The sequence below is a fragment of the Polyergus mexicanus genome, unplaced genomic scaffold, assembly GCF_030449975.1.
Source record: "Polyergus mexicanus isolate NDT 795.1 unplaced genomic scaffold, iyPolMexi1.0 SCAF_4, whole genome shotgun sequence".
In the NCBI taxonomy this organism is placed as follows: Eukaryota; Metazoa; Arthropoda; class Insecta; order Hymenoptera; family Formicidae; genus Polyergus; species Polyergus mexicanus.
Window position 1 is genome coordinate 3,554,872 of NW_027223324.1, and position 14,842 is coordinate 3,569,713.

Below are 14,842 nucleotides of genomic sequence, written 5' to 3' on the forward strand. Positions count from 1 at the left end.
CACCGCGGAGGGTGACCCCGATGACCCAAGTGGTACCCGAAGGCAGCCAGCCTCGATGAAGAGGACGAGCCCGCGAGAGGAGCGTGAAGGGAGCGAGGGGAAAGGAAAGGGAAGACGCGAGGGAGGAACGAATCGTCGAGTCGGTCCAAATGGAGAAAAAAGGCAGATTCGCCAAAGAGAAAGAAGAGGAAGAAGAGAAGAAGGAGGAGAAGGTAGAGGAGAACGAAAAGAGAACGAGTAAAAAACAGAGAAAGAGAGAGAAAGAGAGAGGTGGTACGCTAAAGAGACGTACGTTCCCACACGAACCCCCAAGATGCGTCCTGCCATGCTCGGGCCTCTGGACCCCCGATGCCCAGAAGCTGATAAAAACAACTACAAAACTGCCTACCGGTGTTTTCTGCCTTTTGCTCCTGCATTACTCTTTATTGCCGTCTCTCTTCGACACCTTCTTCCCGCTCAATCGACTCTGTTCTCCGCTCTTCATTTAATCTACACATAGAAAAATGCATACTATATTCAAGTAAATATTTCTTTCAAATATTTTATAAATTTACATATCCGTATTGTATATAAATTTATATATAATATTTACATATTATCAAGAATCTTTTCGTTACAGATAATTATAATTTATACAAAGGAAAGCAAACTGAATAATTATTCTTTCAGCAGTAAAATGATATTTTTCTGTGTATAATAATCTCGAGGGCCAGATCGAAAAGATTTTTAAAATTTGATAATCACAACGCAAGATATCAATTTCTTAATGACAAAAGAGAAGCCTTTATTAATATAATTGTCTGTAACAAATATAGTTTTACATATAATCGATATATAATTATTAATATCTCTTTTTACGTGTTAGATATAATATAATTTTCGTTCGACGAAATAAACCGTAAAGTTTAAAAGAAAATTGGAACCATCACGAATATCGGGATATATTGTATTTGCAGGGGAGCACAGAGGGGTTTGTTGACATACTGGGGCGTGAAGCTTAAGCTCGCCGATGTCTGACGGCAAAATGCACGTATCTTTACGCTCCTCTTGAATCCACGTCCCCCGCTCATATCGGGATCACGGATTGCGACACAGATTTATCGTGGGAATCGCGCAACGATGGATCGCTTACGGTCGGCGCGCAATTCCACGATGGATGGCATCGTGTTGTTGTCTGTGAGTCATACATATGGGGCGCCGTTGCTACACTTTCTATGATTCAGTGTGGAAAGAGAGTCGAGAATACATACCAGAATTGCGAAACTATCGTCGAGATCGGCGGATTATTATTGGGAAGGTATACATACGTGCCGCGATTTTTACGCGCGAGGAAGGGAGAAGGGGGGCGGGGAGAGAGAGAGAGAGAGTGCAATCAGCTTGAAAAATGACGCGTGAAATTGCAATGGCGATAATTTCTACGCGCGTAAAGATACCGACGTACAACGGAAGTGACTAATGCGATTTTTAATTCACCACCGCGTCATATGCCACTCGTGACGTTGATCTCCCCCTTTTGCGCAAGCAACTGAATTTCTAAATCAGATCTATTGCCTTATTATCGATCCTTCAATATAGATAAGCTTCAGATTAAGAAAACGAAACATCGGTCATTAAAATTCAGAATCTAAAGATCTTACATGACGAGACGATATTTCATGTTCGCTGACGATTAACATTATTGCTAATACTAATTGAGAAATAAATATTCGACGAAATAAAAGTAGATTCGACTAAATCAATGCAATTAATTTTTTTTACAGTAATGAAAGAAAGATGAATGGATTAGCGTAAAATCGATAATTACTATTGTACCGTAAAACTGTAAGTTTGATTCTATAGATTTATTCACGCACAAAGTTGCCGTCTAGAGAAACTCATCTGACGTTACATAACATTGTCGTCAATTACACACATATTGATTATGCGCGTTTAAAAAATACGAGATGATCGTTGCTATTTATGAGTAATATGAAACGATCGATCATCTTGGAGAACATCGGCGACACTTAAAAAATTTCAAGATAATTGTATTTTCGCTTTGTTTTCCTTGAAAATGATTTTCGTTATACAATCATTTACAGCATCGAATTATCGCAAATTCGTATCGGGATCAGATCATGGAATCGCGTTCATTTAGAGTTGTGTGATTTAAAGATAAATGTCCGATATTTTGATTGACTTATTATAATTAAATATATCATTTTTTGATCTAATAAACTTTCCATGCATGTGTTTTCCAAAAAAGTTAATCTCCGTATCTTGTAAGTCTAGATTAAAATAAAAATAACTTTTAATTTTAATTCTATTTAATTACTAATTAATTGATTTTATATTTTATTGTAAATTTTGTTCTATGCTGAATGTGAAGAAAAAAGATTAATCTCGTTCTTGACTTAAATCAAATATTTAATTTTTGGTTTAATTTTCCGTTCTATATTAATTTAAAACAATCCGCGAGTCATTAGCGGAAGATGAAAATTACGATCATTAATAAGAATAGCCATTAATCGCTATTACTCGGCGCGCGGAATTTGTGTGTTCGGATACTCCTTTCTTTTCTTTAACTCGGTGAAAGTGCTGGATACGCTCGAGCTCCGTTAATTTATTTAAATTGCCATGGTCTCTCTTCGTGTGATTCCCAACGATTCGATTCGCCATTGTCGGTGAACTGTCGTTATTTATCGGTGCGTAATTTCGTTTCATAGTTAGATTTTTGTAGCATTGACGTCAGAATGAGTAAGAGGGAAAATGTATTAAGGTCGCGCTCTTTTCTCTTCTAATCAGAAATATATAACATTTGAATCGAATATAATTATTAAATTAGCAAACAAATGAACAAACAGATTAAAACACATAATATTTAGAATAAATTGATGTTAAATATACACAGGCAGATATTTACATAGATAGATTAACACAAATCGCGACATTATAAACGCAAGATCTTAAAATCAATAAATAAATTAATAAAGAAATTACCAAAAAATAACCATTAAAACTTTAAAATTAACTAAATTAAAATTGATATTAAAATATTTTTTATTATTCACCAAAAAACTGTCGGAATTAACATGTCTCATCACGTGATACAAATAGCTTGAACCATCAACAAATAAATAAATTAATCTCAAAATCGAAAGAGAGAGAGAGAGAGAGAGAGAGAGAGAGAGAGAGAGGCGAAATCTACAAGAAAACAACCGCAGAAACGAGGCAATTAAAGCCTTTTTTCGACGAACCTCAATTTATAATTCATCAACGTGTATTATATATGAACCATCCGAAAGTCTATTAATGATTTACACGTCCTTGCTTTTTGCACAGGAGGAAACCTCCCAACCTGTTTCTCGCGGTAAAAATAATGCGTAAATGCGCCAATATTAAAAATCATTTATCTCTGTTAATTCGATAGCTGGTACGGCGGGTGTGAGAGATCCGCGTCATTTTCCACTGTTCGATCATTTTACCATTCAAAATACGTCATTGCGAGTAATTAACGTTACAAAATCAAGCTATCGATTAATGTTTTTGCAATAACAGGAGGCGAAAAGCGGAACGAGTAACAGAAGTTGGTCACCACAGCTGCTGGTTGAAATCAACTGAAGACCAACTTCTTCAATTTCAAAATAAAAAATATATATACAAAAATTGTCCTTACCGGTGTTTTGCTGCTGCACAATCAGTTAATTATCACGCTTGGACACGCACTTGATTGATTATTAATCTCTATCTGGGGTTGAACAGCGACGCCACATTATCCTTTTCTTTTAATATACGCCATACGCCAATCTTCACTAATAGTACATGTAGCGACATCTAGTACCAAGGTAGAGTAGATTATAGCTTTAACTGTGCACTGTGCACTGCGGATAAAGGAAGGAAAACGAATGTGAAAATTTAAGGGTTATAAAAACACATTTCTGCCTATACGGAATTAAAAAAAGACCATACGTTTTAGTCACATGTAATATATAAAAAGAATCTTATGCACTTCCTTTTCGTACGTTCGGCCCGAGATATAGAAAAAAAAAACCCTGATAATGTCAGAAAATGAAAATGATATTTCTGATGCTGACTTCACAAATCTTTCATTATAATTATACAATATACAATATACTTTATATTGATATATATATATTTTTTGCATGTGAAAAATTTATTTAAAAAAAACGACGTATATGTTAATAAATTCAACATTGAGATAATTGTATGTCATAGTATCGTTAATATTGTATTTCTTATAACTAATATACATCCATTATAAAAATATTTTATTATGCATTCATTATCAAATGTACCTGTTAGGCAATGGGCGAGAAAAGACAGTGCATTTTTTTTTAATCTCCATACACAATAGTTAATAAATGTAACATTAAAATGATTGTGTATCAAGATATCAATATTTTATTTAATATTTTATCATGTAGGAATCACATCATTTAGCCGTCTGATGACAGTCACATATAAATTGAAGAACACTAAATATATATAAATCGTAATTTTTTTACAAGTTTTATTTAATGCTACAGTTACTACACACTTAGTACCATGTATTGATCGAGCAACACTTGTGTTTGTCTAGGATAGGATTCCTACAATAGTATGATAGTAAATTGCAGCAAAGTATAGGTATTTAGCTCCTATAAACATTCGTATTTAAAAGAAAGAAGTTTATATATAATATAAACCTTGAATTGATGAATTTTCGGACGATACTCCATTTACTTCACTAAGCCCATCTTCTTGGCTTCCACTTCATAAATCAGTAACCTCCACATTTTGACTACAAATACTTCCGCTTCTTCGTCTAATACCTGAAACACACAAGGTATGTATTTCGCACAAAAAATATAAAACGCGGCAGCAAGAAATATTTGATAATTACCATCTGTACATCGTCAAGTATTCCCTGAGGCGAACTACCCGCCATTACTTTGCTACAGATAAAATCCACTAAAGTAGGTTCTGGTTCGCCAATGTATTCGATAATCTTTTTATTGATCCAAGGTCTTATTCTCTTCTCCATCAATGTCTAAACAGGAAAAAACATGTAAAAACGTATAAAAACAGAATACATCGGTAAAAGCTAGTATTGCCGCCAAAAATAACAATATTCGCTACAATATAGACAAAGAAAGCAAATTTAACTGAAGATACAATTGTAATTAAACAATGTTAACATAACAAGAATAATTTGTTCGGAAAAGGACAAAAAATAAGTGACACTTACGTTATCGATGAGTGCCCAATCGAGTTGGTATCCAAATAACGCGTTCTTATCAGTGGGTATTTTGTCTATTAAAGATTTTATATGTTTTCGCTTTTCTTCTTGGCTTTTTGTACTTTCTTCCTTCCCTCCCTTCGCAGCGTCTTCAGTTTTCTTCTTCTTTTCGTCGCCATAATCTGCATAAATATAGACTATAAACATTCTAGTTTTCTTCATTGGACTTAATATCGAAGATGAAGGTGATTTACCTAAAGGTACAAGTTTACGTTTCTTCGCGTTATTAGCGGCATCGTCATCATCGTCGTTATTGAAAACATCTTTAACGTCGATACGGCCTTTTTTCCGCATTTGATTCGGTTGTTGTGAATTTGTATTAACAGCAGCATTAGGGCTGACCGGTGTTTTACCACCTATACCATGATCGCTAGCGCGATTGCCTCCGCTTCCCATAGCAAATGGAACAAAGTTACCTATAGAGGGGAGGGGGGAAAAAAAGGGGGTAAATAGAAGAGACGTTGACACACACAATATCTGTCAATTATTAAATCGCAACGAGGCAAATATTGTATCAAAAAGTGAATCAAACTTACTGCCGCTTGTTTTTTCCGGTTCACTGACAAGAGACATGCGTGAATCCTCATCCAGTGACGGTGGAATGGATTGAGCGGGCGTTGTGGCCGATTGATGTGCGGGTGACGGCCGTGCATCCTTTAGGCTCTCTCGATCCGCTTCCGCAAATCCTTCTTGATTCTCCTCACCATCGCGATGATGATTCTGATGATGTCTATGATGTCGACGATGATGATGGTGATGTCGCGGTGGCGTTCTGGATGGTGTTTCCGGTTGAGAGACTTCGTCAAATTGCACGCCATCATCACTATCGCTCTCTATTGGTTCGGTTTCTATTGGCGGCATTATTTCCTTCTCCTTCTTCGCCGCCTTGTCATCCTCTTCGTCGATTATAGTAATTACTGGTTTAGGCTTATACTGTTCCTCCCTTTCGGCTTTCAACTGATGAAAAAAAAATAAATCATACAAATAAATAAATTGTCAATAAAAATTGAGAAATTTGTTAATGTAATAGATATAATGAAAAATAAAGTTTTCTTGTAAAGTAGATTTATAATTTGTTATAAATAACAAAAATTTCGTTAAACATTTATTACTATCAATCTCAAATTTTTTAAATAAAGAGTTTAAATACAAACATGCAATGCATCTTCTTATGCTTAAAATATGAGGGATATAACTTACCCTTTCAAATTCTGCAGCAGGATCCGGGTTAGAAGCATCTGCGTATAGTTTATCGCGTAAACGCTGAAGCTCTTGGCGTTCCGCGCAACGATCTCGCGAATCCGCCTCAGCCTCCAGCGCTCGTTCTTCGAGCCGGCGAGACAGCTCTTTACCCTTATAATACTTGGCGTCGTCGCGATCGTCATCGTAATCCTCGAGAAATTCCTTCAGACGTTTCGCCTCCCTCTCTCTGGCGTCGCATTTCGCGCGACGCTTTTCAGCTTCCTTCTCGTATTCTTTCTGCTTACGCCGTTCGCGTGTCTCCCATGCCCTTAGACGCTCCTGATACGCCGCCTCTTTCTCCCTGGCTCGCCTCTCGTTCTTTTTCCTCTCCTTTGCCTCTTCCTCCTCCTCCCTTTCACGCATGATCTCCCTCTCGGTCTTCCTCACCTCTTCCCGCTCCCGTTCTCTTTCACGTTCCCGGTCTCTTTCCTTCTCTCTATCTCGCTCGCGTTCTCGTTCGCGTTCCCTCTCGCGATCCCGATCCCGCTCTCGTTCCCGCTCTCGATCTCTTTCACGGTCTCTGTCTCGATCCCGATCTCGGTCATTTCTCGATCGATCTCTGTCACGTTCTTTAGATCTGGAAAATTCAAAATCGTGGAACAGTTGTAAAAATTATACTGAAGCAATATATATAAGCTAAAAGAAAAAAATATTCAAGTCGAGTCACTTGTAAATGTTGAGGGATGGCACTCCATAGCAAGGCTCGCTCAAGTTCCTATACTGTAATCAAGGTGTGTTCATCACACGCATTTCTTACGTGTAAAAATATTTAATGTCGTACATTTTATACGTTATATATACATTGGGGTACACGGAATGCTCACCTAGATCTAGAACGACGTTTGTCCCTTCTACTGCTGCCTGTACTATCACTACGACCTTTATGAGACGTAGGACTACCAAGTTCTCCATCCTGATCCTCTTTGTTACAAATATCGTCGTCGCGTTTATCACGCCGCTCTTTTTCCCGCTTTTCACGCTCCTCCTTTTCGACGGCCTCCTTCTTTCGCTTCACCTGGGCCTTCTCCTCCTCCTGCTTCTATAAAATACAAGAACGCGGACGCGGGTGAGACAAAAAAGTTGAAACAAGAGTATCAGTCTGTGATTTTGATGGAACCAAGAAACTAGCAATCGTATCTTCTTTAAGCGCAAAGCACAAAAGAGATGAGAAAAAAAATTATTCATAAATATACTATATTATTATCAACAAATAGGAATATCATTAACGATCGTTATAAGAACAAGCAAGTTATGAAATAGCTTGCTTCGTAATGCATAGAGTGTTCAATGAAACTTCATCAAATTAAAAAATTCACGAATATCGCAATCTGTTTGAAATAAATTTTGTCAAAATGTTCGCCAATTATTAAAAACCATATGTCTGTTTATTTTCAAAAATTGCTGACTTTTAACATATGAGAGAAAATACATAAAGACAGAAAAAAAGAATTACGGTAGCTATGTTGTGATTCAGAATATATAGAACGATTACTAGTTGTATAAGCCTTAATCATCTGACATAACAAATGTAGAGAAATGTTCATTTCAATATGGTATACTCACTCCACTGGAACATGCTCGATCAGCAGCATCTTACACACGAAATCTCGTTTACATATCAATTACCTAAGTGCAGGTACAAATGTTTGGATACAGGCATAAGAGTTATCTTAGACTTCTAGCTTATATTTAAGTACCTTAATAGCTAAACAGATGCATCGCAGAGGCCACCCAATGTACTTACAACATTGCAAATGTGCCTGTAAAATTTTCGATAGTGTCTAAATCTAGTGATAAAATCTTTAGAGCTTGAAACGGTTCTTATTTTTTTTAGATTAAATTTAGAGACATTCTCTTGATCAATATTCAATAATTATTAGAAAGTATTATACCAATCGAAGGCGCAGTCGTCACGAAGAGAGGGTATCCCGCCAAAACATCTTTTCACATTTGCCAAGTAACTGTCTGATAACATTTGTTTTCTCCTGGATATGGTTACACGCATTATGGCAGCCGATGCAGCAAACTGTTGAATATCAAATGCACAATAGTTTGCCCACCGTTATCTTCCCCGTGTTATTAAACGCAACGTCTTAGAAGTAAATTAGTATGGTTCATCCTTATTCGTTACACTAGTATTCAAAAATGGGTTACTGTTTGGAATATTGATTTTGTTGCTAATTATTGTGCAATCCTTACACAACATTAAAATATGATCTGCGTAAAATGCTATTAATTATACTATTATGCAAATCATTTTTTCTTTTAATACTTCTTCGAATATATAAATATAAATTTATAAATATAAATCAAATACTTTCTTCAAATGTATATATGGAAATTTCATTATAATAGACATTGATAATGCTTGCTGCTACAATCGTAGATTTTTTTAAAAAATTCTCTTTATATTTTTTTTTCTTTTTATCATGTGACATATATCGTTAATCCTGTTTCATACAATTATCTAGTTCAACATCAAATGGAATATAACGGAATATATATATATATATATATATATATATATATATATATAAGCTCTCTCGTCCATACGGTAACCCATGGTTTTAAGCACTAACAAGGGTAAAATAACTCAGTGCATAAAAGTAGATGCACATTGTGAGGAGAGAATAAACTGCTGAAATATGAAACGTGGTCAAAAAGGTATTTTTCTCAGAAATGGGCAGTTCACTAGCAAAAAAAACTACAAGAACCGAATTGCTTGTGTTGGCTCATGGTTGTGGAGTTTACTCACGGTGTGAAGTTGACTTGGTCAGTCAGTGTGGTGGTACCGGAGAATGGAGGAGCGCGCACCTAGGTACTACATGTCTGATCGAGACGCTGACAGAAGCTGTTTACACAAAATAAAGACAACAACTGAACAGTCGCCATTGGTGATGGACAAAATCAGTTTCAATTGTGTGTACCGAGCAAAGTTCTCTCGACCCTATCAAATAGTATAGTCCGTATCGCAAAAAGTGTGCCAGCGCCAAACTGTGTTTTGCTCAAGATTATAATAATAATGTTTCAATCCTAAACTGTGCATAAAAGCAACCTGGACAACCGCTTACTTACGTTCGATATGCAAATACTAAACTGCTAGGTCTCTCTTATTGTAAGCACTCAATATCAATCAGTAACGTTTATCTACAAATAGCTCTTGCCGTTAGATAATTCAATTCGTTTTATTACTGCGTTTTTACATCGCCACCATGACTTATATAAAAAATTATGCAACATTGGATAATATAAATATTGCTTCAATATAAATATGATACATAATAGCGTAACATGATAATAAATCAAAAATAAAATATAAAAATTTCCCTCAGATTTAAAAAGATGTAATAAAAATATTCAGAATAAAGCAAATAATCTTAAAAATTAAACTCAAACATAGTCGACTCATTGTCAGATGTGTGTAATTAACTTTTTCTAATTCTATTAAATATAATATTAAGAAATATCGAAATTATTTCCAAAAATATATATCTCAAGATATATATCTCATGATTAAAAAATAAAAGGAAAAATATCTCTTTTTGCATAATGTTCAAGTCTTCTAAGTGATCTTATTCTGAACATTTTTTAACATCTTTGAATCAAAAGAAAATGTCTAATTCTGTTCTATTTCTAGTGATTTTTTTTGTACAAATAATATCCATTTCTCTATTGTAAAATATCATTGAATGCAATTATATATATTTTTATTTTAAATATACCTATATCTTAGTATCAATAATTCATAGTAATAGTTCTGTCAGATAAATCTTTTTGATTTTAAAAAATATTAATAATTACCACATCTTGATTTTAATAATGTATAACAGATAAGAAATTAAAAAAAAAATAGAACAGATATAAACAATTATTTGAACACATTTAACTATATGTAGAATGTATGATAGAAAAAACTCATTAATTCGACACATATTGAAATCTTTGATATTAATTGCTAGCAGTTTAGCATGACATATACAGAAGTAGATAAAGTTACTTTATTATCAAACAAAAATCGTATTCGTATCTATCTCTAAACGTCAAAAATATAACTGTCGCAATATGATATAGATCTATATTTGCGACGAATCAGTAAAACAGAATATACCAATAGAAACAAACCGATCAACTACATATCACCAACTTGTCGCGAAGAACTATGAGAGTCTCCTTCTTATAGCGCATTTCTTTCTTTTTCTTTTTTTGCTTTTTTTCATGTTTGGTTGTTTGGATTATACTCTTGACTTACCGACGAGCCTGCAGCCGCCTGCGAAAATACGAGGGATGTGCTGTGATTGACTCCCTTCAGAGCCAATGAGTGAGTGAAAGGGTGGTCCCCATACACAGCATTCCTAGGCGTGTGCGTTTGCTGTGTGCGACGCACGCTGCCTGTTATTATAATTATAGCAACGAGTCACGGCTCCAATTGTTCAGAGCTAACATAGCACACACGCACTTTACCACAAAATACTTAAAAGCTACGGCTTTCGAGAAATATATTCATAATCCTCTCTTGTATATCCAAATACTTCTTTTACATTTCAAATATATACAAAGAGAGTCTAATTATCAGTGCCTGCGATAGAATGTATATGCGATTGGACACTCTCACGATTGCAAAAGTTCTTATCAATTTACGACTCTGTATTATTGTTCAAATATTGAAAATGCGTGAATCTGTGTCCAATCGCGATATCTATATAAAGTATAGATATTAGCAGCAATTCATCGATAAACATTAAAAGATGAGTTCTTTTTTTCGTGTATAGCACGAATTCATAGATTTATGTCATTTTTATGCTGCTGTATATCTTTAATTTTATCTATATCAGCAAGACATAATGCAATAATATTTTTCTGTACATTCAATGTTATCAAGTTCCGCGAAAGTTTTACATACACACACTACATGTCCGATCAGTATCATTAACATATTCAAATATTATAAACTTATGAGTGAACCAATATATATGCAAAAGATATAAACATCATAAAAATAACAAATAAAATAATACAAAGTATTACAAACATATACTTGACATTCTGAAATAAAAAATAAAATTGTATTTTTCTTTATAAAATAATAAAGAAAAAGAGATACAAGAAGATAAAATGTAATAATAATATAAATATTCAGAAAGAATATAGATACATATTATTGCCAATATGTATTAATAAATATAATAATTAAGTCACAAATTATTTGATTTTAATTATTTTACCCATTTTGTTGCATCTGAAACGCATTATTTTATCTCGGCAAATTTCCACTAGTTTACAATAGGAAAAATTCTGTTCAATCGCGCGTAAGAAAATATGTTTATAATGCTTTGTAGGCCGAGTGTGTTATGCATAAACAATATTAATCCCGTCATGAATATCAATAAATTAATGAAAATTCTTTCAGCGTACTTGTTAAGAGAGATTAAAAAATTTGATCTTTTATCGTTTACGTAAGATCATAAAAAAACTTTTCATGATCATAAAAAGAAAAGAGAGAGACGTAGGATTTAAAGAAAAAAAAGAGATCTAGAAAAATACTCGTAATAATAATTACCTTCATGACTTCACGGAATTTGCCAATTTCTCGAGTAATCAAGTCTCTTTTACTCTCTTCTATCTCCGCGTCATCCAAATTTAAGGATTTAGCTACCATCTTTGTTTGATGTTCCTCTGTAATGAATTATAAAGTTAAATTTTGACACATCTCCCATACAATCAAGAGAAGAGATTTTGAAACTATGAAAATTACCTGGAGCAACCTGAGCCATTTCTAAATCTACAGCGTGTTCGGCAATGATCTGGCTAATACGAGCGAGCGCATCCGCATCAACCACTCTCATACCTTCATCCATATAATCTTCACCCTCTTCACCGTCGACTCCTTCACCAGATGTCTCGTCTTGTAGAGGTGACTGACCACCCCTGAGCTTCTTTCTTCGCTCAGCTATGAAGTAATGCATCGTATAATTCACATTATTTAAGTCTCTCCCCCCTTTTGTTTTTTATCTTTTAATCAGGAAATTTACCTTTAAATTGATCCAGGACTACCTTGGCTTTAGCGTCCACTTTGACAACAAGCTTCTTCGTGCCTATTTCCATGTCATGGAGTAATCGAACCGCTCTGAGACCCGCATCGGGACCTGCGTATTCGCAGAAGCCGAATGCCTGTACCCTTTTCCAAGAAAGAACGTGTCCACACGCACCCAGAATATGTCGTATCATCACATCGGGCGCTCTGTCCATTATGTTACCGATGAACACCGTAACAGGCGGACCGGATTCCCTCTCTCGTCTTCGATTATTGTCGTGGCGATTCTGATTGCGCGAGTAACGCACGGCCGGCGCGGATGTCTGCATCGCAGATACGGGTGTTGGAATCATCTATGTTTTGTAAATGGCAGGAGTCTTAATTATGCACATGTCTACTCATGCACTCTATTTTTCCCCTCCCTTTCTAATAGCGCGATTAATTTATTCTTATTTTAGCGAAGATCTCATTACTATAGAATATTAAATTATAACACATTCTGCTCTGTATATCATGCATCAAACAAATTTAAAGAAAATAACTGCATTAGATATTTTGCATTCAAAGCTATTTATAAAAATTTATTAAAAAGATGTTTGTTGTCGCAAACTTGGAACAAATTTTATTATACAACTTATATTACATATCACTCTATGTTAATAAAATGATGATGTATATTCTAACTTAATATATGAAAAGTAAAATGCAACACGATATATATATATATATATATATATATTAATGTGTGTGTGTGTGTGTGTGTGTGTGTGTGTGTGTGTGTGTGAATTTATTTTATAGATTATAACTCTAAAAAACTAATTTTCCAACAATAATAAAAGCAAAATTTATTACACATAAATTGAATTATTTAATTCATATATAAGTGAACATATGTATAAGTGAACATGTATTTTATGCAGATAGATATCAAAATTAAATTAAAACAATTATCGTGCAACAATCATTATCATGTGATAAATTTACTTACATGTGCCATAGGCATGACTCCTCCTATAATTGGCGGAGGTGCACCAACCATATATGGCATAGGGGGCATCCCTGGAATACCCATAGGTGGTTGACCAGGATAAGACATGACGATGGCAAATTGAAATTACAACAATGAACACTCTGCAAGAATAAATGACAACAATTAAATAAATCAAATAAAAATTTTGTTTTATTTTATATAAAGACAATTACACATACATAAATTTGTCTTATAAGCACAAAATTACATATGCATCATAATAACGCAACTATAGATAATAGATATTAGTTTTAGTATATAATGTCTAACACAAATTAATTTTTTTATAAATTTTTTTCAAACAAACAATACAAAGTCATATTTTAATATGTATATGTAAACAGTTAATTATGAAAAGAAAAGAATATTATTTGACATACTGTAAAATAACATCGTAATTTCGAAGGTAAGGCCGCTATCAAAATACAAAACTCTTAGTTAACACATTTGTAGAAAGTATGAGAAAGAGAGGCACGATTGACATTTTCTGCAATACACAATAGAAGAGACGATCATACTTGATTCTTATTATGCGATATTTATATCATTCGAATAAGATAACAACAAACTATATTATAGGTCATTATAAATGAGAGCAATCAATCCATGAATAACAGGAGGCGACGAAAAATTTCACGCGTGTAAAGCGCGGGTGATATGTAACAGCTCTTTACAAATGCCTCTCTCTCTCTCTCTCTCTCTCTCTCTCTCTCTCTCTGGTCTCTGTCTCTCTCTTTTTCTTTCTCCCTCTTTTCCTCTCTCCTTTTATAACTTAATCTATCTGTATGGTCCAATATGTGCACTGGTCTCAGTAAAATGAAACTAGTATCTCTCTTCCTCGAGAAAAAGATTGATACAATGGCAATTATTCTCGCGTCATGCATCGGCGTACTATTCGCAAACGCCCGATAAAGAGAAAGAGAAAGAGAAAGAGAAAGAGAGAGAGAGAGAGAGAGAGAGAGAGAGAGAGAGAGAGAGAGAGAGAGAGAGAGAGAGACGTCAATGCGGACGAATTTTAACCACTAAACGGAGAGATTGTCAAGATTATACTCACACGAGGAATCCAGGAATCGGATTTCAACTTATCGTACTAGAGTTCTACACGTCATCTCGATAAAAATTATCGTGCCGGACGTAAATTCTCGCGCTTGAATATCACAATACCACTCCGATCTTTAGCAACGATTTCGGTACAATACAATTGCGATATCATCAAGGTATAATCAAGTATTATAGTACGGCAACTCACCCGAGACCCGAG

General features: G+C 34.6%; 1 protein-coding gene across 4 annotated transcripts; it reads right to left on the reverse strand.

Annotated features, from left to right (window-relative positions):
- Positions 1-300: 300 nt before the first annotated feature.
- On the reverse strand, positions 301-14,805 carry LOC138932806 (RNA-binding protein 25). 4 transcript variants are annotated; one of them, XR_011446841.1, is made up of 14 exons: positions 14,636-14,804; positions 13,540-13,682; positions 12,550-12,904; positions 12,273-12,467; positions 12,078-12,193; positions 7,345-7,559; positions 6,479-7,097; positions 5,815-6,235; positions 5,473-5,694; positions 5,228-5,400; positions 4,883-5,029; positions 4,686-4,811; positions 3,656-3,813; positions 301-489 (listed from the first exon to the last, which is right to left on the reverse strand). XR_011446841.1 is itself a non-coding variant. In XM_070294989.1 (13 exons), the coding sequence occupies exons 2-12, from the start codon at positions 13,645-13,647 to the stop codon at positions 4,719-4,721; spliced, it is 2,664 nt and encodes an 887-aa protein (XP_070151090.1). In that variant the 5' UTR covers positions 13,648-13,682; positions 14,636-14,804; the 3' UTR covers positions 4,296-4,589; positions 4,686-4,718. The 4 variants fall into 4 exon arrangements, 3 of the variants coding, with proteins under 3 accessions (XP_070151091.1, XP_070151088.1, XP_070151090.1); XM_070294989.1 differs by lacking the exons at positions 301-489; positions 3,656-3,813 and adding an exon at positions 4,296-4,589; XM_070294990.1 differs by lacking the exons at positions 301-489; positions 3,656-3,813 and having other exon boundaries at positions 4,294-4,811; positions 12,550-12,874; positions 14,636-14,805.
- Between the last annotated feature and the right edge of the window lie 37 nt (positions 14,806-14,842).